This window comes from Glycine max, chromosome 15 (genome assembly GCF_000004515.6).
Source record: "Glycine max cultivar Williams 82 chromosome 15, Glycine_max_v4.0, whole genome shotgun sequence".
Lineage (NCBI taxonomy): Eukaryota > Viridiplantae > Streptophyta > Magnoliopsida > Fabales > Fabaceae > Glycine > Glycine max.
In genome coordinates this window covers 11358439-11384233 of record NC_038251.2, presented here as the reverse complement: position 1 = coordinate 11384233, position 25795 = coordinate 11358439, and the positions used below count along the sequence as shown (strand labels likewise).

The window sequence follows — 25795 nt, the reverse complement described above, 5'->3', positions numbered from 1 at the left end:
TTATATTCAAACTGATCGAAAAAATCAATTTGTGTCAAAGGAAGCGTGTTGCCATGATGCTGTAGAGTCTTTGGCATCGGCGTAATGACAAATTATGGAGTAACAAGGACGTCTAAGATTGAGCAGTGATTAAAATTGCAGACAATTTTTTACCAAGATTGGTTTCGTGCTAAAGAGGTGCAGTGGCACAACAATGCTTTGGAGACTGCCAGTGATAGAGAAACATGGAGTCCTCCGCCTCAAGGGTTCATGAAGTGTAACGTTGATGCAAGCTTCAGGCAGCAAGCAAATTTGAATGGTATGGGATTGTGTATTCGGGATTATATTGGAAAAATTGTTGCTATCAGAACAAATTTTCGTCACCCTTGTTTACCGGTACTAGAGGGAGAAGTGTGGACTCTTGCTTCAACAATCACTTTCTCGAGCATACTCGGACTTCACACTATCATTTTTGAAGTTGATTGCAAGATGATAGTGGATAGAATCATCAAGAGCACAACCATGGACAAGTCTGAGTTGGGTAACATTATTTAAGATTGCAGGAGGTTATTAGTTAATAATCCATCATATGTTATTGGATTTGCCAAGACACAAGTCAATGGTGTTGTCCATGAACTTGCAAGGGTACGTGACACCATCTTTTCATGATCTCTGTACTAAACAAGCTTCCAAAGTTAAATTGCAGTAAAAGTTTCCTCTAATAATAAAGTTTAGTAAGAAATTTAATGACGATAAAAAAATTAAAAATTCATGTAACATGCTTGAAACAAAAAAAAAGTGATGAATTAGTATAAAATTATTTTAATTAGATTAATAACCTCAAATTTGAGTCTTGACAATAATTTTCTATTCAATTCAAATAAGATTATTTTTTGCGAGAGATATTTGTTGTATATATAAACACATAATTAAAAGAAACTATAACGAATAAAATTAAATTTGATGAAAACATTAGTCTTCACAAAGGCACCAACTAATATTCAAATTTTTTAGTAAAAAAAAATCAAATTCTTATTAAAAGAGACTAATAACATGATAAGTTAAGATTTAAATTATTATTAAAAGAGATATCTATGTTTAATATCAATTGTATGATTATTTTTAAACAAAGAGATATATAATATGTATATGTGTAAAAAAATAATCATCCAATGCTTAAATTGATTGACATAGAATTGTTTCAGATTTATTAAATGTGTAGAGTTTGAGTTTTAATATACAAATACCTTAAATAGTGAAGGTTTGACAGAGATATAATAGTTCTGTTTCAAAAAATGTGAAAAAAATAAAATAAAAAAACTTATGAAAAGAATATTAAATGGAAGAGGAAAGTGAAAAAAAAAAAAAAAAAGAGAGAGGTGATGATAGATAACAGAAAATATTGTTAATAAAAAAGACATTGAAAAGAAAAGCACTCAAGAGGGGCTTCCCCACGCCATCCTCTCTCCCAACAAGAGAGCGAACGAGCCCATTCCTGTTTCTCCACCACCGAACACACACACGCCCTTTGCTTCCTTCCTCACCTCGCGCTAACCTGCACCCCCCTTCTTATCCTGCGCACCCCTTCTTTATCCAATTCTTTCCTCAGATTCGGAGCACCGCGCGCGCCACCATTGGGAAAAGAGGTTCCGGTGCTGGGGGCCTAGGGTTAGGGTTTCTGAGAGATGTGGGATGCTCCATGCATTGATGAGCCTTATCGCGCGCTGTTGGAAGCCGTTCGGGCACGGTGACGATGCCGGTAATGCCGCCGCCGGAAGAGAATGCAAGGACGGCCTCCTCTGGTTCCGCGACATCGGAAAGTTTGCAGCCGGCGATTTCTCCATGGCCGTCGTCCAGGCCAACCAGGTCATCGAGGACCAGAGCCAGATCGAGTCCGGCGCCTTCGGCACCTTCGTCGGCGTCTACGACGGCCACGGCGGCCCCGATTGCTCCCGCTACGTTTGCGATAACTTGTTCCGCAATCTCCAAGGTTAGCTACTTCGCGATTCAATCTCTTTCCTTATATATAAATACCGTGATTCCAATTGTCGATCGTGAGTTGGAACTGTTTTTGGTTGTAAGTGATTTTCGTATCTTCGCTTTTCGTGAAATTTTTGCTTTTTGATTTTAATTTCACCACCTAAAAGTAGTTGCGCTTTTCACGGCAATCATGAACAGTTGAAAAATGCGTGTTGTGTAATTGTGTTGGAGCTATGTCACAATCGACCTCTTTTTTAAAAAAATAAAAATATTGTTATGTATCTGTGTCGAAGGGCAATGGATGTTGTGTGTTTAGGTACTTTAGGAGCCATTGTTATGTAGTTGTTGTTTGTGCTGCAGCGATATTGGCCGAGTCACAGAGTGTTGTGACATCTGAGGCCATTCATCAGGCGTTCCGGCGGACAGAGGAGGGGTTTACGGCGCTTGTTTCGGAGCTGTGGAGCTCTCGGCCGCAGATTGCGACTACTGGGACGTGTTGTTTGGTTGGGGTTATTTGTCGGCAGACACTCTTTGTGGCAAGTCTTGGAGATTCCCGTGCTGTGTTGGGTAGGAGAGTTGGCAACACCGGTGGGATGGCCGCGATTCAGTTGTCTACGGAGCACAATGCGAATTTTGAGGCTGTCAGGCAGGAGCTTAAGGAATTGCACCCGAATGACCCCCAGATTGTTGTCCTCAAACATGGAGTGTGGAGAGTAAAGGGCATTATTCAGGTAATTTTATATGCTTGCGTCCTCTCAAAAACTCTCCTTGCCAATTAATATTTGTTTGAATTCCCTATTGTGTTTTCTTCTTGAAGTCCTGAGCGGAAGGAACTTGAGTATTAAATCTTGATGATAGGAAAATTGGGTTGGAAGCAACCAAACCTTTGTCCTCAGGCTTCTAAAAAAGAAGAGGAATAAAATAAAACATCTGTGTCCATACATGCTGCATTTGATGATCCATAGTTTATGAAAATCATATATGATAACCGACTTAAGATTTGTAAAGCCATAGCCTCAGGGTATAGTTGTTATTTTACTGCGTGTTTTGTAATTTATCTTTAAGTTATATTATTATTATATATTTGTGCATGCCACATGACATTCCTCGTGTTACTCCCATCCTCTTTATCTTCTACAATATTGTTGCCAGAAATTCCTTCAAATTGCCTAATAAAAAGAGAGTTTTCATTTAGAATTAGAATACATTAACTTAGTTCTTCACCCAAAAAAAAATACATTAACTTTGTTATTGGTGCATAAAAAAAAGTTATAAAACCATTATTTTTCTTCTTCACCCAAGTTTAATCATTGTGGCATACAGCTCCCTGTAATGGAAGCAGAGATCAGACTTGGGAAGTATAGTTAGTGAAGCTAGATGGCAATGTTTGAAGTCATTGTAAATAGTTTAATTTTCATATATTGTCACTGTAATTTTTTACACTACCAATCAATTAGAAATCACTCTTGAAATGACTTTTAGAGTGTGTTTGAATAAAGAATTTTAACTGAGGAAAATAATTTATCAGAGAATTTAAATTTCTTTAATCTAAAATTCATTGTTTGGATGTTTTTTTATGAAAATTTTAAATTTTTGAAATTTTAAAACAAAATTTTAAACAACTAAAAATGTGGAATTTTAATTTCCTTCTAAAATGTGAGAAATTGAAATTCTCTTCTTGATAGAAGAACCTTCTAAAATGTTTGTGTATTTCCTTTATAACCTTCATCCTCTCTTCCACCTGAAAGTTCCCGAAATTTCGTTCTCGAACTCGTGACTCTTTTCTCACGCCGATGATCCCCTTCTTCAAGAAACACCGTCTGAGCTCGCGGAGCGTCGATCGGGTGCGAGCGTAAGGAGACATGTAGAACTGCATCCGTCAGTCAGGGGAGCAGTCATCGCTGCCTATCACGCGGTGGTGCTTGCCGGTGTGGAGGGTCTGGGTCATGCTTTGCGCCGTTGACTGAATGTTGTGGTCGGGTATGGTGGTGTACACCGTCATGTCCCGGTTCCCCTGCGACTCCCTTTACCGCATCAATATTTTTCTCTTTGGAAACACACCAACCATATCTTCTCTTCTCTTTGCATTCATTTTCTTTCACCCTCACAATTTTAATTTTTTTATCCAAACACAAAATTTTGAAAATATAAGAATTTCAATTGAAGTATTTGAAATTCTTATTAAATTCTCTCATCCAAACACACTCTTAAGGTAATTATTACAAAAGTCAACTATCTTACCTTGAAATTTAATATAGAATAAATAAACTTTTTCACTGTCAGCGCATTCTAATTCATTAAACAAACCCATTCAGTTCAGACAGTCTTTTTTCCCTGCTGAAAGTATAAATATCCTTTGTCCTATAAAAGATGGTTGGGGAAGAAAGAAACATTATGAAGAAAAAGAGTCAAACAAGATATCCTCATAAAGCAAGGAACAAGCAAGAAACATATAAAAGTCAATCAAGGAAATCAAGACAATGAAACTCAATAAACCCTTTGTATATCTGATCTGACTATTTCTCAGCATGCTAACCAGTTCCATGGGCTAAACACCAAAAATAGGCCAGAAAAGGAATCCTGCCATATGAGATGCGAGGTCTGAGAAGGATTTTTAAAGATATGATTATTACAGTAAATGCAAATACAAGCAGAATAGCATAAAGTTTATCTTCCGTAGTTATACCAAATTCCTTAAAAGTAGTTGAAACTTGAATGGAGTTGGTCCAAGTTGAGAGATTATTCCCAGCCCAGGATTCCTGATTCCCCAATGGCATGAAGTAACCTACTACTTCAGATCCAAGTGGCTATAGGACAATGCAATAAGAAATGAACTGTCAAATGATGATGCCTATCTAATGCTATGCATAACACATATATCAGGTGAAAGTGTTCACTTGGTCTTCTGTTTTGCAGTATATAATTGGTATATACCATTGAGCATCCCCGTGAGTTTAGAAGTGATAATCTTAGACCACCTACATAATAAAACATAAATTGATTTGCTTGTATTTTCAGATTTCAGAGTTGTCTACTATGATACTATCAATGTAAATCTAGTGTTTTTGTGCTTTGATTAAGTACACAGGAAATGATACAGCCACATACCAAGAAACACAACAAAAGAAAGATTAGGTTATAGGCCAGAAGTTTGAATGAAACAACGTTGTCACCAATATTTTGCATGAGGGGGTTAGTTATCCCACATCACATATTTGAAGTTTTAAAAAGATTAAAAAAATGTAAAAGTATTAGAAAAATTATTATGATTATGGTAATTGTGATATGAAAAAGAAAGATGAGGTGGGTGCAGGGACTGGAGAGGAGTGTTTTAAGTTGATTGTTTACTAATGTAAAATAATTGGTACTTTAGAAAACTTAAATACTTTTATGTTTCACAAAATTCTGCTTCTACTCATCTTGATGTTGTTTTTGTTTATATCCCTTCTGTTTCTTTTTAAGTGTCAAATTTTCAGATTTTTGTTCCTATTTGTTGTTTTCAAATTTGAAGGTAAAATTATTTTTTGTCAATTATACTTTTACTTCCCTCCTAATTCTTAATTTACACGTTTATCATGAAAGTGAAAATGAAAAACTTGCAAACATTTATTATGGAGTAAAGTGAAAAAGGATACAATAAGAAACTTCATAACTATTTATTAGAAACAAGAAAATTTATTGTATTTGTTGGTTCCTGTATAAAACCTTAAAAGACACTTAAAAATGAAAAGAGATAGTATCTATTAAGTTTGTTGGTTAACTTAGTTTTCAATTATAAATTCTGTGAAAAATCATTTGCGTTATTATCATGGTTATGTATGAGAACAATGAAAGCAGTAAGCACAAACTGTAAATATGCTTTTCCCATTCAATCTTCTGCTGCTTTTTTTTAATCAATTTATGATATTAATGGTTCATGTTTTTCCTAGTAACTCCTGCAACCATTATCTTATTTTACAGTGTTACTTTCCACTCGAATTAATGGTGATACATATCACCACTTTCATGATATTTGGTGCAGGTTTCTAGATCTATAGGTGACGTATATATGAAACATGCGCAGTTTAACCGAGAACCCATTAATGCAAAATTCAGACTCCCCGAACCAATGAACATGCCTTTCTTGTCTGCTAATCCAACTATTCTTTCTCATCCTCTCCAACCAAATGATTCCTTCCTTATATTTGCATCAGATGGTTTATGGGAGCACCTGAGTAATGATCAAGCAGTGGATATTGTTCACAGCAGTCCATGCGCGGTAAGATTCTTTTCTACCTTTTGATTTTCTTAATAGTACTTAGTTGTGTACTGGACATCACTTGCTTCATGGTTTCTTTCCATCATCTAAATATGACTACAGAATGCTTTGGTTTTATTTGTTTTGAACTTAATTTAACACATTGATTACATCTATTGTTACCTTATTATCTGAGTGCAACCACTACTATTTCGCAATATTACAGTGAATAGAATAGTCATAGGCTTGACAAGTTATACATCTTCACAGTCAACTTCTCAACTGCTTGCCTGGGGGGAGGGGATTCAAACTCAACCTCTCTCCCGCCTCCCTTTTCTCTTCACCATTTAGCCAACCTTATAACCCTTCTAACCCTTCCTGGTGCTTTAACTTTGTCAATGAGTTGTGAAACTCTTGCAACCTGTATTGCTAGTCCTCAAAGGGTATGATGCAGAATACTCGAGAACCATGAAGTTCTAGAAATACAATTTCATGATATGTTTTTGCATTTTATTTTTTCCACAATAGTTGAAATTGAAGGGTTAATTTTATTTTCTCAGCTGGTTGTTGATTTTTTTTTTTTCACTGTCATGCCATTCTCGTGCCTATCCTGAATCCATTGGTGCTTATAAATTGTGTGAATGCAGGGTAGTGCGAAGAAACTTGTCAAGGCTGCCCTACAAGAAGCAGCAAGAAAACGTGAAATGCGATATTCAGACCTTTACAAGATTGACAAGAAGGTTCGTCGCCATTTTCACGACGATATAACTGTTATTGTTTTATTCTTAAACCACAACCTTATATCCAGGGGTGCAGTTCTAAATACACCACTTACAATTCGTAGTGCTCTCGATCACTGACGCTTCATGATTTGTAAACATGCTTCTCTTATACGGGTGTTCTGGCAACTGTGCCAATACCAGAAAATACACCATTGGTACGTTGCTAGAATATACCATTCATAGTGCTGCCACGTATGGTTACTGATACCGAGACAACTTATTGATGACGCACGAACTTGTAACACTTGTTAGAAGTTTATCCATGAAAATGAAAAAGAGAAAAAGAAAAAAAAAATATCAGAAAAGTAACTTTTGATTAGCAATTTGTCAAATCCCTTGCCCATATTTACATAATGCTGTGATTAGAAGGAAGTGCTTGATCTAATTTCCGTGTAAATTTCGTGCACGAGCAAGGTTGTATCATGTATGTACGATTTCCTGGATAATCCTCAATCAGCTTGTTGATTGAATGAATTCAATTATTTAATCAGAAGATATGTTAATTTTAGTATAAAGTTAAGCATCGTAGCGGAATGAGGTTTATGATTGTTGTCTTTTTCAACAGAAATTGAAGCACTTACCGTATGAAGTGTTCATATTATTAATGTTTTAAGGATTTATTACCTTAAGGAAGAAAAATATTCTCTTTAGAAAAGAAAAATTTATTAATTTAAAAATTATTTTTCAATCGTTCAAAAAATTTACGAATAAAGGCTTGTCATTGTTAGAGATAATTTTTAACTTTAAATGTGGTTATTGATCGTTTTAAAATTTTAGATAAACAGATCCTGTCTGATGCTTGATTTTGTGTTTTTTACGCAAAGGCTGATGCTTGATAATCTACATCTTTATGTGGTAAAATAAGCATTTAATAACATCGTTAAGCATCTTTCATTTAAGAAAAAAATGAAATACCAAAGTTAAGAAAAGTTACTAGAAAAGCATAGCACAATAACGATAACACACTCAATTTTTTTAAATAAAAAAGTGGAAAATTAAGGAAAAGAAAATTGTAAGGATTGGTCAACAAAATTAATAATAATGTAATAATGATGCAATAGTGATTGGCACATTGAAAAATTACCTCCATAATTAAGTACTTATAAAATTCAAAATAACATCTGTAGATATATATAATGTTATTAATACTCTGATCGGTATCAGCTCTGTTCATTTTATATTTAGAAATAATATTTTGGAAATGAATTTAACAGATTTAATTTTATTTTGGTAAAGTAAAATTATTTATAAAGTATAGATATAAATATATTTTTTTTTAGTCCTATGCATATATACTTAAAGATAGAATTTACTATTCACACACAAAAAACGATAGAATTTACTAAAAACATTGAAAATTTTTATTTATTTAAAAAAAATGTACTCATCTCAAAATTAATTTTGATGACCGGGCAAAATTACCGAAACGCCCACTTTGCTGTACGTTCACATTTTTATCACCAGAAATGTGAAGTTCAGAGCTTTCCAATTAACCAGGATAATCATTGAGTACATCAGACTCTTGTCTTTAGGAATTGAGATGTCACTGTTATGCGTGTGAAACATTAATGATATTCATGTGAAATGTTAAGCTCAAACTCTCCATTTAACATTTATTGGTTTGTCCTTTTTGTTGTCCTTAAGATTTAGCTATTTCGTGATGCTATTGCAAACTTCCTTCCGTGATTGTAGTTTTGCTTTCTTTTCTTTTAGAAAAAAAAAAAATAGCTTATTCCTCTCTCTCACTAACATTTCTATATCTCAAAAACAATTTTTGAAAAACAGAGAGGAAAAAAAGAAAAACCGCAAAGGCTCGAGTTACCACAGTTTTTTTATACTATCAATTACCACAACCATTTTATTATTTGTATTCTAATCTTAAATTGTGTGTGCATATATGGCGTGGATCAGATGAGTATTAGTTATTGTGAGAAACTAAAATAATAATCTTTTTTTTGTTGGGAAATGACTATATCCAAACTTAAGTAAGGATAATTTAGAAAACTATTAATGTTATCTATTTACAATTTTACATATTTATATGTATGAACTTGCGATGTATTTGATAAAACTATCAATTATTGAATTAATTGCAAAAATACCTTGAGTAAGAAATAAATAATAAACAATCAATTATTAATTTTATACTATAGTTTGGTTTGAATTTTTCAAGAGATCAAAATATATTATGGTTGAGTTAAACCTTATAAGCCTATTTTAATTGCCTCAAAATCCAATAAACAAAATTTTACAGAGTCACGGATCTAGATAGAAGCAGAATTACCTCGAGCTTATATTTACTTGACATTCAAACGGTCATACAATAAAATTTTTAAATGGTTCGAATACAGGTAGTCTTTTTATAACGGAAATTACTAAATAGTACAAAAACATAATAGTACGAAAGTTACGAACAGTTGCCTTTTTTTTTTTTGTTGGAAAACACATTTTATTATCTCCCCTTTGAATGGTTATAGATATACTCACTGGTCTATTTGAAATTCGTGTGATTTCGTGCAGGAGTTTTTCGAGTAATATAGCATTGCTCTTTTATAAATTGAGGTGCTTAATTATAAGGCTAAGAGTGAGGATTTAAAAACATAAAATTGGTAGTTAAACCCTAATTAAACTCACAACCTAATCGATAAGAACCAGGTTGCAGTTGCACCCATTTTGACTTAAACTTGAATATCCAAACTAATCCACTTTTTTTTTTTTTTAATTTAGATTGGCTTGAGTCAGGTCCGGTCACCCTAATAAAAGCTTGGGATAGGGGAATTTGAATGATCTATCATCTATATATGGTCTAGTTTTTAGTTACTTAATTCATTCAGGCTTTCCAAATCAATCAGATAAGCAAATAACGAAATTAAAAGATGAAACTAAAGAACTATTTGTTTTTAGTTGCTTATAGCCTTGTTTACCAATAAAATCAGCCAAAAACAGAAAAACATGCATACATGCATTTGCCCTAGTAACAAGGCACACATACTTACACATAGTAAAAAAAACCACATGAGGAGAGACTGATAGCTTTATATATGTTATTAGTGAAACTAACATGCACACTTACACACATATATAGACACATGCTAGTTGCACTTTATTTAACCGGTGTGCTAAATACATGCAACACCATGCATATATATATATATATTTATGAAGCTTTTTCGTCTCCGACAAGATATATAGAGCTAGCCGTGAATGGGTGGAGTGCGAATATGGAAATAGTGGTGGCTGTTAAGGACAGGTCCTGAACCGTAGTTCTGAGAGCTATCATTTTTGTCGTTGTCGCCACCATTGTTGTCGTCGTTCTTTTTCGCTTTGCTATTGCTGACAGAATCAGCAGTGTTGGTATTTGCATTACTTGCAGAAACCTTCATGGTTTGTTGGTTATTTGTCTCGGTTCCCATGCCCTTTCGTCCAAGAGAAGTTTCGCTCAGTAGATTGCGCTTTGTCTTTGTTTTTGGCTCATGCTCCACGATGACTGCACCAACATGCAGCATGGTCACCGTCATCATGAAGAAAAACAAGAGTACTGCAAGTAAGGTCCTCATGCTTCACAATTTGCCACAACCTGTGAAAGGAATAAATACATAATAAATCAGCAAAAATATTAATGAACTGAAGTATATAATTAGCTACGTGAGTTATTTGTATATATCTTCAACAATACTTTTTGCTTATGGCAAACTTAAAGTCATATAGTTCGTAGAAAAATTTAACCTAGTTAACCGTGTGAGTTATCAGAGATTAATATGTTACTGGTATATCACCTACTAATTAACAAGACTAGATTATATAAAGAACATAGAAAACTAAGATATAGAAATATGATTTTTTAGACATGTATACTGGCTAGTACCAAGTTATATGCTCTAATTGTTTGAAGGCTATGACGATTGTGATGCAAAATGTGACAATTTATAGAAGCGATTAATGTGTGACAGTACTGTTAGAAAGAGGTAGAGTAGCCCCAGAGTAGCACTATAGATGGCAAGGAATTTGAGTGGGATTGCCACTAATTAATTTTCATGATGCGCTATATACCATTGTATGATCACTTGGCAAGGCCACCAAAGATGAAATTATTATTATCATCGGTAAGTAATGCTATTTCATGGTTTATGTTCAATTATTCAATCATTAAAGGCAAAATTTCCGCTTCGTGATTTAATAATGGGAGACAATTTGCTATATTTTAATTGTTCGAGGTACTGTGACTAGTTGACTGCCAGTTTTTACTAACAATTGTGGTAACTATGTTTAGTTATGAATTTTAACATGTTATAATAGCATGTTACTACTATCGTACGTTAATAGTAATTGTAAATTAGTGTAATTAAAATACCATCCACGTGAATCACGAAAGCATAATAACATGTTAATCCATGCAATCAACATAACAGGTTTGTAATAGGTGAAAGAGTTTAAGGAGGCAAAAGAATGATGAGATGGGTAAACTCTAATTTTTGAATGACTTTTGGCTATGCTTGGCACCTCCCAAGATCTTATAGCCTCCACATGGTTGCTGATTCTGGATAGGATTCCTATTAAGATGAATTTGGACAAAAGAAAAATATCTGTCTGGATCCTTGCTCAATGTTTTGTCTATTTTGCAATGATATTCAAGAGCCTAAACACCTATTTTCTCATGTGATTTATCGGTAGAGGTTGGGTCAATGTTTTATTCCTGGCGGGCTTTGATAGTAGCACTGAATTAGGGAAAACTCACTTCACTGATCATTTGGGTCTAGTAAAAGGGACAACTCTTAGGAGAATTCGGATGATAATTTGGTTGGTTGCTATTTGGTCTTGATAGGAATGACATAATTTTCAACGAACAAGTGGAATTGAAGAGGATGTTGGTACTCATCAAGATTAGATTCTGGTTTTGGATATTTTCAAAGTTTGAGAAATTTATTTATTCTATCATTGAGCTCTCCTTCATTTCTTTTTTCTTTACCCTTCATTTAGATATCTTCTTCTAGAAACGAAATAATACTGTTTGAGACATAAGAAAATATTAAGGATGTATTTTTGAGATACAACTGTAAAAATTAAATTATTAAATAATTGATTATTATTATAATCGATCATAATAAAAAAATGTTTGGATAAATTTGCCGAAAAATTATTTTAATTAAGAAACGTTTTTCAATAAAAATTCAAATCTGATTCGTTTTCCACTATATTCAATCTCATTTACTCAATAAGCTCTCCTTTACGTACATAATTAATATACTAGACCACATAGGATATTATTTTGTTAATATTTTGAGAATAAGAACCAAGAATATACCTCATTATCCATTGGTGGTTAATATTATAAATTAAATGCACATGGCATTATTTTCCGAAAGTGATAATTAATGACTAATTTTTAATTTTATAACTTTCCATATATGATTACACATATAATCTACATTTTTAAAATTAATGAAAAAAATTCTCATTACATATGTGTGTCTTTGTGTGTTATTTAATACATTTTTGCAAAATATAAAATTAACCAATTTAACCGTTAAGCTGAAATTCTTGTAAAGTAGAATAAGTTATAAAAATTGCAAATAAAAATTAATTGATACTTCAACATATTACTTAATTTTACCGGATTTTTTTAAGAGGATAATGCGTTATTTAAAGTATATGTTAATGTTCATTATTAGATGAAATATAATACAAGCAAGTGCAAAGGTCAGAAAATAATATCAAATCAATCAATAGTTAGATTGGTTAATTTTGTATTATATAAAAAATTATTAAGTGATGTAAATTATGCAATAGTTTGATAGTTAACAATTGATTTTGTATCATATGAACACACACATATCAAGTAAGAACTAGCTCTTCTTTGTTTTGTGAAACGAAAACCATAAATATAATCATACATCAATATTTAAAATTAACAATTATGAAAATCTAGCTTAATTAATTAAATATGATATATAAGTTGTTGTAAATCCTCTAATACATATATCTAATTCTTACCAATAAAAAAATAATCAAATTAATAGCCACTTAATGGCCAACCCACATGTCGTCTAAATTTATTAAAAATTATGAAATTTTATGAGTTTCACTCTTTATTTAATGCAATTTACAAATAATTTTGTAGTTTTAATAAATTTGTCAATAAAGAATGTATTAGAACAAGTGCACGTGCTATAAATTCAACAAAAAAAAATTGTGTTGTAAAGTACACTAATACACACACTCCTTACACTGGATCAAGTTTTATATATATATATATATATATATATATATATATATATATATATATATATATATATATTTCTTCTCCATAATAACTTTTTATAAAATATGAAATTTGTAAATTAAACCGTCGATTCATATAATATCATTTGTTAATGATCATTCTTCTAAAGTTTTAGATAAATTGAATATTTATAGATATGTAATCAAATATAGGCAACATTTTAAAAAAAAGTTATAATGTAAAATGATACTCAACTTGCATAACATAATGAAGGAAGAGGAGGAAGCTGATCCTAGCTAGTTAGCTAGTTTTTTCAACCCCATAGAACTATACAAATCACATTGACAATCAATAAAGTCTCTCTTGGGAAGACATTAATTTTGACTGCTGGTTGGCATAAAAAGCATTAGATTTAGCCGCGGGGATTTGGCCATTATGTTTTGTTCATCCATATTCCATACTACACATAAGCTTCTAGACTTTGGGATGATAAACAAAGTTAATTGGAATACATATCTTTTGGTACCTGCCCGTGATGCCAACAGTAACTTTTAATTATACTCGCACATACGGCTGACTGCAAGGTGCTTGAGAGTTGAGAGGCCCTATATACAAATTTTATATACGGTTTCTTTTATAATATGGAATATATATATATATATATATATATATATATATATATATATATATAATCAAGTTTAGAAATTAAACTTTTTTCTAGTTAGTACATATATAGTTAGCAAGTCGATCATTAGGTAAAGTTTATATAGCTTATTAACTATTGTTTAACTAAAATAGAAATGGCCTAATTTTCCAAAATATAACTTTATTCATTAACCAGTAGTGCAATTATAAGTTGTCTAAAGTCTTAAAAAAATATTTTTTAAAATCAACAATATAATTTTATAAGCGCAGTCATAATCCATATTAATTTTTAAATTTAAATATATTTTTAGTTCTTTCAAACAAAATAATGTTTATTTCTACTCTCCATTCTCTTAATTTCCAAGTTCAAGCTTGAAGACATCTCTCAGGAATCCCCATTTTTCATGACGACATGAGACGACTGATCGAGAGAAAGAATAACTGCTTGTTCCTTAACAAGCATATCTCGCACCTAACCAATGCAAACTTTTTGTCACGATCAGATAATTAAGGTGTTTTGTTAATTCTAATACATATTGTTACTTTAATAGTTTCATTACTTGATCTATGAACTTAAACATTAAACATCGAACTCTTTATAGATTTCACAACCTATATCTATTGAGCCTTGCATTAATTTGGGCTACTTCAAATCAATGTATAATAATGTTTTTATAATAAACCTATAAGTTTTTATATGGATTTAGAGTTTATCCTCTGCTTTTTAATCGACCAATTGATGTAAATGGACTAAAACTTTACTCGTAACAGCAGAAGTTGACACTTAGCATACGTTTTTGTGATTGAATGTTGTATTTGTAGAAGAGTTCAAAGTCTCTCATGATTAACAATAAAAGCTATTTTGAAGCAGCTTTCGTGGGGAAGGCCACGCATGATTCTTGGCTTTCCTGCTGTGAAAGGGTGAAAGGCAATTAAATATGCGTATTTGAATAAGTTTATTTCAAGAAAAATATTTATTTTATAATACTAGTTTTGAAGAGAAAAAAATGCTATTATTTATAACACAATCTTAAAGAAAAGATTATTATATATATTCCATGCATAGTTTTGGGTAAAGCAGCAGTCGTCTTGTTATGTGGGTGAATCAAATGAACTGAAATCGTAAGAATATTTGGTTATTTTAAATTGAAAAATATTGAATGGATACAAAAATAGGTTTTGTGTGAAGTATAGGGAAATGGTTTTTTCTTATAAAATAACTTTTTTTTTCTCTATTCATCTGCTCCTTTCTCTCTTATTGGCTAAAAAGTTATCAACACTTTTCATAAGAGTCATTCTTACTAAATAATATTGCTGATTTAAAATAAAAATTCTTTTACAGTTAAATGATTTTCTTCGGCTAGAGATAATACTCAGAGCATCATTTTACTATGCATTGTTCGTGCGATTTGTATACTTCCGCTGCTTTATGGTTTATGGTGGGAATTACTAGAAATATATGTTTGTTAATCCCACCTCATAAGCTACAGTGTGTATTTATGTCTTGTTTGTTTCATTGTTGGAACAAGAAGTGTTAGAAAGATAATTTTTCATATACATTTTTAAATATATTTTTTCTAAGGGGTTAGAATTTATTGAAAGCCGCAGTTAAATATGACTTAAGATCCAAAAAAATTGTGTTATTTTTAATAAATTTGAACAAATATAAAAGATAATGAGTTCAAAAGAATGTATCAAATAATATGTTCATGGCATTTCTCTTATTGTAATAACTCTTTTAATTCATCCTTGAACATAGTATTTTACAAATAAAAAATAAAAAAAATAACTCGAGACTTAGATATATTTTTCTAAAATAGTCATGTGTTTATAAATTTGTCAGCTAAGTTTACAATTTATTGCTGTGCAAGTTTATTGTAATATTTATAAAGGTAAAATATGTTTTTATTACTTACTAAAAAAATTCCATAGTTCTTTTCATTTATGATTACGTTTATGGGTGCAAATCAATAACTTTTTAAATAATCAATTTTACTAAAAAAATATTCATCATCTATAATAAGTTCTGTTCTTTTAATAATATTTTTTTTCTATCCATACGACTTAGACTTAAACTTAAGAAAAGAAGTTATCTAAAATATCCCAAGGGAATTTCACTTTATTTCAACATGTTAACGTTTTATCAAATATATTTAAATAGTATTTTAATTAAGTTATAGTTGTATTTTAATCATTGTTTTATATTCATTGATTTTTCCCCGTTAATTAAAGTGTAAGTAACAAATTACCAATATGACGTATGATCAGTTAAGTGCCTAATAAGTAAAGATACAGATTACTAACAGAAGGTGAGAAAGATCATGTGCTTTTATTTTAATGTAGGTGATATTATTTTCATCACTAATAATATCTTTTTTAATTGACATAATTAAATCAATTAATCTTTAATTTTAATATATAAAAAAAGAGACACTATGTTAACTGCAATTATATTAAATTTATCATAAGTATTAAAGTACTCGAAAGTCCGAGTGTCGAATCGACGAAAATTTTATTTGTTTGTATTTAGATTGATGCAAACCCAATTTACAAGTAAGAGATAAGAAAATAAAATAATATATAAAGAAAGATATGAAATAAGATAAAGATTTAAAAGAAAAGATAAAAGATTTAAAGATAAAAATAGAAGATAGAAAAGATAAAAGATAAAAGATTTAAATTAAAAGACAATAAAGATAAAAAATAGAAGATAAGAAAATTAAAAGACAAGAAAAATAAAAGATGAAGATAAATTCAGAATGTGATAACGCTGAGACCTAACCTGTCTTATTTGTCTAAGATGTGTTATTTTAGATTTTTCTCTATCAATTTAGTGAATTTTTTCCTATCTACATCTATTAGAATGTTTGCTCCTGATGTCTCATGATGACAAACTTATCTTACCTATCTATCTCCCAAATGTCTTTATAAAATTCATGAAGTTCTAATTTTAGATGTTTGTTTTGATACACAGGCATAATGCAATCACTTTATGTCTAGCAATGATTTTATTAAGGCACTTCTTCCTTTTAGTTCTATTAGAAATCATTCTCTATCGAGTTACTAATCCCTAAAATTTATGCATGTAAGATCTTCCTTGTATTTCTATTAAGGATTAATAGGAAAGAAAATACGTGTTTGCATTGATAAATATGAAGTGTACAATACATCTTTTAACTTTTTAGGCCTATCAGACCCTAACTAAGGGTTTAGCTTCTCATAACCATAAGGGGTCTTACACTTGAAAGGGGGTTTAGAAACTGATGAAAGAGAAGGGATGGAAAAGGGATAGAAAAAGAAAGATTTCCCCTACTAGAGACACTCACGCTTATGATATATTGATATATTCATTAAATCTGAGTCTCTGGGATGGTGTCTTTTCTTCTTAGCTTGACTCCCTTTTTATAATTGTTAGAGTAGACTTGGGGTTTTTTATAGTTGTTTTACTGAACTTGGGTCTGATGCCAAAAATCTTCCTTATTCATATTTTTTGAATTTTTTTCGCTTTTAATTCCTCCTTTTTATATCTGCAAGCCATAAATAAGAAAAATATCAATTCCTAACATTTAAGAAAAAAATAACTACTAAATAAATATTTTTAAAGATATTTTTAATATATTTTTATTATAAAAATAGCTCATATTTAGCCGTTATCAGAATCCCCCAAATTAAAAATTTTGGTTGTCCTCAAGCAAAAAAAAAAAAATGAGAGTAGACTCTGAATGCTCCAAAACTTTCTAATAGTTGTAATTTTTCAAATTCCCTTAGCTGGACCTTCTTGCATTTGCCATGATCTTGCAATGGAAGCATAAACAAACATTGAGATAGAATTGGCTAGTAGCAAAAATTAATCAGGTCAGCTTGCCTCACTTTTCCTCACAAGGCTTTAGTGTTTCTCTTTGCGCACAAGTGTCTTGGGTGAGTGTTTAAAATTCTACGACTTGCAATTAATGTTTCCAATTTTGTACTTCATTTCAGTTAAAGTTATCCTGCTTACACTTGGTAGATCACTAAGGACTTTTATTGGCTTGTAATATGACCTGACTAATCAAAGAAATTATGGTTTTTCTGGGATTTCAAAAATTAAGTTATAAGAGAACATTTATCCTAGAAAAACTTTCACTTATTCAACCTAGGCTTATTTGTTTTTCAGCCTAAATTTATTGTTCTAACAACACTTATGAGACCTATTTATTTTCTGGCCTTATTCTTCTTTCTCTCTTTTTTTCTTCTTTTTTTTAGGATTTACCTCCTTCTCTTTTTTTTTAAGGAAAGAAATTTTGGGCTTACAAGCTTTTTTTTAGGGTGCCTTATTATGTGTTGTTTTACCTTCTTGAGACAATTTTTACCTTAATCCTCCACCAAATTAGGGGTATATCATGACTAAAATCCTTATGCTAGCTTAAACCCTAAAACAAGTTAGGAGATAATTAAGGCAGGCTTAGGGGTTTTACAAAAAACATGATTATCATTTTTGGCTCAAATAAGGTGCAAGGGATAAATTATCATCAAAGGTTGGCTTTTTGGCTAAGTGGTTGAAAATAAGAAGAAAGAGGACCTTGATTATTTCCACCTAATGTAATTAATCTAACAGTCTAAAAATGATGCAAAATTAGGAAATTAAAAACAGATTTTCTCTCACAAGTAAGTTTCACACAACTCACCGGGACAAAACAAAATTGTTGGCTTATCGCACCATGATTTCTTTCAGACAGGCTAACATTTTCTCTCTTTGTTGTGATTCATACTCTACTACTTGAATTGACACTTGCCTTCATGGAACCAACATTTTCACAAAAATGGTATGCAACATTTCAAGTGTTTGAGTCCTTCAGAAAAAGCTTTGGCAATGACTTCATAAATATCGTGGAATTTTTATTCAATGACTGAATTTAAACTACCGAAATTAAATTTTTGAAATTAAAATGCACAAAATCATAAATAAAGAAAAGAAATAACACAACTATCCTAAAGAAATGCAATGCAATTAACTAAAAGAGAGATAAAGTAAGAAAGGGTCAAATGCCTTCAAGGTGGCATGAAGGTCACATAGAACACATCTTCCTTGCATTTTCGCCTCTTAGCTAGAGACTTCATGAAACTCATGTATTCTAGAAACATCTTCCATATCATTGCAAGAGAAGTGCTAGTGATCAAGGAAAGAATGATACTTAAGGCCTTCTCATGTTCTCCATGCCTTTCTTTCTTGACAATCAGTTGATGAGGAAGGGTATTGACTGGAAAAATACTTTCTTGTTGAATTTCTACTTGTGAGCACTTCTCTCATTGTTGTGCTTTCTCCTCACTTTTTTCTTCATCTTTTTCTCTTGAATCATGCTCTTCTACAAGGTTCTCCTTATGAGCTTCAACCTCTGCAAAGTTTTCTTCCCATGTGGCCACAAATTTAGCCATTTCTTTTGCTAGCTTACCAACTTGAATTTCTAGACTTTTAAATGCTCGTTGAGTAGATTCAGTTGTTTCCTTGAATGGCATCAACAAATTATTCAGATTTGAACTTCTTTCTTCTTCATATTGATGGTAGGGTTGTAACTCTTGCTCCCACTGATAATTTTCCATGAAGTAGCTCTTGGCAACATGAATTTCTTGGTATTGTATTAAGTTTTGATTGGCTTTAGAGCTAGCATGGCATGCCATGAATTTCGTAAACACACTCTCAAGATTAAGAGTTCTTTCTTTTTCATATTGATTGTAAGGGTGTAACTCCTGTCCGCATCAAGAGTTTTTCATGGAGTAGAGATGACAGTTGTCATTAAAATGCTCTCCTCCACAAAAATCACAATTTACCGGTGGTGGGTGACTGACCCTTGATCGTGTGCTGTCATAATGCTCAGTCTACCTCTTAAAAATATCTTTCATCTTTAAAATGTCTTTCATGGATCAAGTTCTTCTGAGGTTCCACCCTACAAGCATAGACTCACAAGAAAAAAGCTTTTTTTTTTTTTAATATAAGAGTGAATAAAGAAAAATAAAAAAAAAATTTTAAAAAAATAAAAACAAAAATAAAAAGTTAAAATAAAACTAATTGCTTTAAAATTGGAATATGCAAACAGCCAAGTACGAAAAACAAAGTCCCCGGCAATGGCGCCAACAACTTGTTAACTCGTTGGCAAGTGTACCAAATTTGTCACAAGTACTAAAGTACTCGGAAGTCCGAGTATCGAATCCACAATGACTTTGTTTGTACTTAGATTGATGCAAACTCAATCTACAAGCAAGAGATAAGGAAATAAAATAATAGATAAAGAAAGATAGGAGATAAGATAAAGATTTAAAAGAAAAGATAAAAGATTTAAATTAAAAGATGATAAAGATAAAAAAAATAGAAGATAAATAAAATAAGATAAGAAAATTAAAAGACAAGAAAAATAAAAGATTAAGATGAAGATAAAGAAAGATAAATTCAGAATGTAATAATATTGAGACCTAGCCTACCTTATTTACCTAAGATGTATTATTTTAGATTTTTCTCTATGAATTTGGTGAATTTATTCTCACCCACATTTGTTGGAATTGCCCCTCATGTCTCACGATGACAAGTCTATCTTACTTATTTATTTCCCAAATGTCTTTGCAAAGACTCAATAGATAAAATGCATGAAGTTTTAATTGTAGATGTTTGCTTTGATACACGGGCATAATGCTATCACTGTATTTCTAGCAATGATTTTATCAAGATACCCCTTTCTTTTAGTTCTATTAGAAATTATCCTTTGTCGATCGACTAATCCCTAAAACTAACTTATGCATGTAAGACATTCCTTGTATTTCTATTAAGGATTACTCTCTGTCGAGCATCTAACCCCTAAAGATGATGCAAGGATGAATGATATGTGAAATTAAAATAAGAAAGGATGATAGGAAAGAAAACACTTGTTTGCATTGATAAATATGAAGTGTACAATACATCTTTTGACTTTTTAGTCTCCTTTTGTATAGTTGTTGAAGTGAACTTGAGTTTGATATAAAAAATCTTCCTTATTGATATTTTCTGGATCTTTCTCGTTTTTCCCTCTTTTTTATATCTGCAAGCCATACATAAGTAAAATATCAATTCCTAACATTTAAGCCAAAAATAACTACTAAATAAATATTTTTAAAGATATTTTTAATATATTTTATCATAAAAAATAACTCATATTTAGCCTTTATCACACTACTATTCACTTGTTAAAATAAAATAAAGTACGACAAATATAATTCTTAAATAAAAAAATATAAAATTTAAATAGGAAAAATCATTTATGATAAATAATAAATAATAAAGAATTTAGGTATCACTTATAAAAATAAATATTATCCTTACCATTTCGAAATCTCGACCTATATATAGTTAAAAATTGAAATATCACATAACACCGTTCAACTCCCGCCAAACGCCAATGAAAGAACACCAAACATCACACAAAGTGTTCGCGCGCTCCACAGAGAATCGCCATGGCAGATTCAAGGATTTTCCGTCTAAGAAGTCTAACAAGGCACACTACAATTCATCAAAGTTTATTTCCCACTCTTTCTTTTTTCGCTTTTTACATTTATATTCAATTTTTCGTGTTCCTTTTATTCTCTTTCGCCAGATCACAGATAAGAGCTTGAATGCGGCATTTGCATCCCTTTCTGAAGATTCCGTGGATTTATCACCGATCTCCGAGATCTCATTTGCAAATCACAACGAAGATGTCACGGTTAGTTCGAATCTCACTATTTTGTTTCTTCCGATGCTTTTTGTGACGTTTCTTTGTCACCAATTCATGAGTCATGTGAGATAACACAGTAAAACGTTTCCGAAAATGCGTCGCAGCTTGGAATATTTGTGTTAATCGTATTTTTAATTTAAGCTACAATAAAACGAAAATCTTCGATGTGCAAATTATCTTTTTATTTTTATTGTTTGTGTCGGACACAATTCTTACATGTGCTGATTAATTGCTGGTATGTGTTCAATTTTTCAATGCGATTATGGTTGTAATTGCAAAAATCAATTGGATACTGGACTTATTAGGCATTTTGTACTGATAGGGTAATTGATAGTGGAGGCTTCATCTGATTTAATCAATTGTTTCATATATGTTTCAGAACTTCTTGTTGGAAGAACCTTCCTCGGTGACTTTGGTTCCATCTGATTTAAGTCCTAAAAAAATCACCGACGCAACGGAAATTATTGGGTCCGCTAATTCTATTTGCAACGATGAATTAGATAGTTCTAGGTTTAATTCTGTGGAAGCTGAGATTACTGTGAATTTTCTCAGAAATGTTAAAGCTCCCCAATTTAGAAGAGAGCTTATGGATGGCATAATTGAGTATGTTATAAGTGATCTCCAAACCTATACCTTGCCAGAGGAGAGAGATCAGTTTGCTCATTTGCTTTCGATGAAAAGTCGAATGTTGTTTCTGTGTACCTTCATTTGGGTAATTGGAGTATCAGTTCTGCTTTTCTTCACTTTGGATGCTCGTGGCCCTTACAGAGGACCGACGCCAACCTGAACGATTCCACTAAGGTTCATATGCTTTTAGACTACGGGAGAAGAGGTAAGATCCTCTGTTATCTAGCTTGTAAATATATCTCTTCAACTGAAAATTCTTGGAATAACTCGTTCTTAGTCTTACACTTGACTTGAGGTATGCACTTGTTCTTACCCACCTTAACTAAAGCAGTTTTTTGACATGCTGGTCGATTGCACTTGTTCTTACCCACCTTAACTATAACAGTTTTTTGTTTTCTGTAATGCGTATTCTTTTCTTTCCTGCTTTCAGTGGTCTTCAGAATGTATATTCAAACACCGTTGCTTTCTTGCTTTCTTTGAGGATGTGTGCGTTTAAATTTAAGTTGGAAATGTGGTGTGCGCGATTCTATTACTATACAAATCCAACAGATAAAAGTAAGTTGAAAGTAAAAGCAAGGGTGATGATGCTTTTGCAAACGTACGTTTACAACCTTCTACCCAAACACAATGATATTTTGATTCCAGCTTATAGTTCATGTCTTCATTCCCTCTCTCTCTCTTCCTTTTCTTTTTCTTTTTCTTTTTTTAAGGGTCCTAAAATCCTTTGATTGATGGAAGTGTAGAATCAGTTTCTCAATACCTCACTAGGCCATTTCCTATCCCCCTAGCACAGCAAAGGAAAAAATTTATCATCCATCCACTTTCTCTTTCATCCCACTTCCACGTCATCTTCTTTCTATCTCTCCCCTTTTCACCATAACACCTATTACATTTAACACTTTCTCTCCTTCCTTTTTTTCTCTTCTCTCTAACTCTCTTCTTTTTATCCCAATCCACCCTAAATTGGAGTGGACGAATATCAGTGCCCCCAGTAAATGTAGGTCTTGTGCTGACACATGAACAACATTTGGAAAATCCTGCGTAACATTTTTCATGTTCCAAGATAATTTACACCATTGAATTTAATGATAAGACCCATAGCTTGAGAAACTAGCATAAATTTAAGGTTAACATTTTACTCAAAGATAAAATGGAAGTGGTATTTATGAACTTCTCCAATAATTTTCCCTAGTGGTGTCACTTCCTACCGGAATACTCTTGTTAATGTCTAGACCTGCGAATACTGATTCCTAATTGTATTTAATAAATCCTGACATAAGTAGGTTCATCTACCACATATTGACACATCACCTTGAGTCAGAAGACGTCATTGCTAGCATAGTTCACCCTGCTTGATGTTCTATCCAGTCTGTTTGAAACTTCAGGGAGGCCACTTGGCATATCCATATCTACCCGTTTCCCTTTCAATTTGACAATCTATTCTGTATTTATTTTTATCAATGATTATACTTATTCTGCTGGGAGAGCCCAGCTGGTATATCTTCGTCTACCCATTTTTCTTTCAATTTGTTAATCTCTTATGGACTTTTGATCAATGATTATACTGATTTCTGCTCTTGCTCTTGCTTCTTCTGTTTTGGGGTACAATCCATGAAGAGCTTAGTGCCCTAAAATACAAAAGAAAAAAAGGATGTCTCACCTATAACTATTCCCATTATGGATATATAATTTCAATATCTAGTAAATGGTGCCGAGTAATGAATCCAAACCATGGTCTTTTCAATTGTATATTTTCATTATAATAGGCTTGTTATATGAAGGGCGGTGGTGGTGTGTCATCTGATGCTTGAAGGCATAATCAGATTTGATGTCACTAAACATACTGGCATTCCATTTTAACTATCAACAAGACTGTCCTAATGTCATTTTGAAAGTGTATCAAATGCATACTTAAATCAATGTATAACACAAAAATTCGTTATGCCAAAATTTAAGAATGACAATAATATCATGCATAAATATCTGCACTATACCTGTAAGACCAGGACATTTCGGCCTTAAATTCGAATTCATCACTGTAAATGTTCCGTACCTCTAGTGGTTGTTTTTAGCAATCATCTTAAATTCTTTGATCGCTGAAATTTTGACGAGCAGAAACATGCTCTTCGATTAGAAGATTGCGCCACTCATTCAAAAAGAGAAGACACGGTAGTTAAAAAAAGTGAAAGTTTTTGAGATTAAATCTTGACATTATCCCTGATATTGTATTTATTATTAGCATATTTGGTTTCCTATTAATTAGTAATTGATTGGTCTTGTAATTAATATTTTTTTTTCTCATATTATAAATAGCATGGGGTGTGGTCTCTTTGGAGAAATTATATATGGTAGGCCGACATCACCATGTCAGATTTCTCCTCCTTTGACACACAATTACAGTAAATAACATTGTTATAGTTTTGATGTAATCCATGAATGTACTTTTTAAGCCAATGCAGGTGAGAGTAAGACATTCAAAACTAACTTTACTTAAAGTAAGATTTAGTGCATCGGCCTCATCAAAATTTTCACTAAAACACTTACTATCTTTATTATGTTAGAGTTTTTGAGCCTGTGGGACATCAAGAGTGTGTCTATATCCACTTTAACTGTTTCTGCTTTACCAAAACTCAGGGAGACGGGTGGCTGTTTTTTACCACTGGCTCGTGCTAGCTAGGAGTATCATCATGTAGGAAAAGCAAATTTGATTCCCTGGCACTACATCGAATTTAGTGCACATTCATGATTCTATGTTCACATGCTTGCCACCCATAGTGATTAACATGGTACATGAACTAGAGTTCAAATAGTGAATAAACAGTTTTGTATGGAAATTATGTAACTCTGGTATCGTTCCGGTACCTGTACGGAGATTTCTCTTTGGGGTAACCAAACTTGTGGAATACCATATAAATTTACCCAAAAATATGATTATATACTTAATCAGTAAAAGTTCTAATGCATGCATAAGAATATATATCTAACAATAGTATTAAGCACGTTTTAAGGTGGAACTATAGAATTAAGTTATTCAGCAAGTGTGTCAACGGTGGAGTCCACACAACACAAACACCAAGTAGTCAACAATTATGGATTCGTGGCGTTTAATTAACTTTTCATTTAGAATCAGTTGGCTGGACTAGGATATAATTGTATTATCTTGACAGTACTAAATTTGTTGTGAAGATTTTTAAAACCAAAACCATCTTTGATGGAACCTTACTGTAGCACAACTCAAACGTACTGGGCCAACTGATTGGGTTTTCATTTTCGGCACTCTCTATTGGGCTTTTCTTCTTATAGCAGCGGGCCTGACTGAGGTTATTTTTTTCTAACCCAACCATCAAAATTTGATTGATAAGTAAGTAAAATTTGATTAAAAAAAAAAATCTATCAAGGATCTAACTTAGGTATTATTCAAACAAATTTAAGTGAGGTTATGGTGATAAGATTATAACATTATAGCACTTTCATTAAAGAATTGGTTTTTCATAAGATTTTTTATGACATTTTATTTTAATTAATACAAAGTTTTTAACAAATTTTTCATAATTAAGTATTTCTAATACTTCATTATCAATATATAAAATAAAAATTTAATCAATAGATT

At 31.9% G+C, this 25795-nt stretch overlaps 3 protein-coding genes across 4 annotated transcripts; 2 read left to right on the top strand and 1 right to left on the bottom strand.

The window, feature by feature from the left end:
* Window positions 1-1347: 1347 nt before the first annotated feature.
* Window positions 1348-7310, top strand: LOC100813333 (probable protein phosphatase 2C 42). Of its 2 annotated transcripts, XM_041010024.1 has the most exons (5): window positions 1348-1969; window positions 2320-2690; window positions 5981-6217; window positions 6844-6936; window positions 7005-7310. In XM_041010024.1, the coding sequence occupies exons 1-5, from the start codon at window positions 1672-1674 to the stop codon at window positions 7038-7040; spliced, it is 1035 nt and encodes a 344-aa protein (XP_040865958.1). In that variant the 5' UTR covers window positions 1348-1671; the 3' UTR covers window positions 7041-7310. The 2 variants fall into 2 exon arrangements, with proteins under 2 accessions (XP_040865958.1, XP_006597694.1); XM_006597631.4 differs by having other exon boundaries at window positions 6844-7310.
* A 2600-nt stretch (window positions 7311-9910) lies between these two features.
* On the bottom strand, window positions 9911-10871 carry LOC100792764 (TPR-containing protein DDB_G0280363). Its single transcript, XM_026125649.2, has 2 exons — window positions 10844-10871; window positions 9911-10555 (listed from the first exon to the last, which is right to left on the bottom strand). Exon 2 carries the CDS (start codon window positions 10533-10535, stop codon window positions 10173-10175), a length of 363 nt encoding a protein of 120 aa, XP_025981434.1. The 5' UTR covers window positions 10536-10555; window positions 10844-10871; the 3' UTR covers window positions 9911-10172.
* A 10372-nt stretch (window positions 10872-21243) lies between these two features.
* LOC102669962 (uncharacterized) lies at window positions 21244-25098 on the top strand. Its single transcript, XM_014767541.2, has 3 exons — window positions 21244-21546; window positions 21938-22390; window positions 24820-25098. Exons 1-2 carry the CDS (start codon window positions 21244-21246, stop codon window positions 22343-22345), a joined length of 711 nt encoding a protein of 236 aa, XP_014623027.1. The 3' UTR covers window positions 22346-22390; window positions 24820-25098.
* Window positions 25099-25795: the final 697 nt, after the last annotated feature.

What these genes read in the sequence shown, in the direction of transcription:
- LOC100813333 (XM_006597631.4), top strand. Translation starts at nt 1,672, where the DNA reads ATGCTCCATGCATTGATGAGCCTTATCGCGCGCTGTTGGAAGCCGTTC. An exon ending in CTTGTTCCGCAATCTCCAAG is followed by an intron (nt 1,970 to 2,319) that starts GTTAGCTACTTC and finishes TTTGTGCTGCAG; the next exon opens with CGATATTGGCCGAGTCACAG. An exon ending in GAGTAAAGGGCATTATTCAG is followed by an intron (nt 2,691 to 5,980) that starts GTAATTTTATAT and finishes TATTTGGTGCAG; the next exon opens with GTTTCTAGATCTATAGGTGA.
- LOC100792764 (XM_026125649.2), bottom strand. Translation starts at nt 10,535, where the DNA reads ATGAGGACCTTACTTGCAGTACTCTTGTTTTTCTTCATGATGACGGTG.
- LOC102669962 (XM_014767541.2), top strand. Translation starts at nt 21,244, where the DNA reads ATGAAAGAACACCAAACATCACACAAAGTGTTCGCGCGCTCCACAGAG. An exon ending in ATCACAACGAAGATGTCACG is followed by an intron (nt 21,547 to 21,937) that starts GTTAGTTCGAAT and finishes TATATGTTTCAG; the next exon opens with AACTTCTTGTTGGAAGAACC.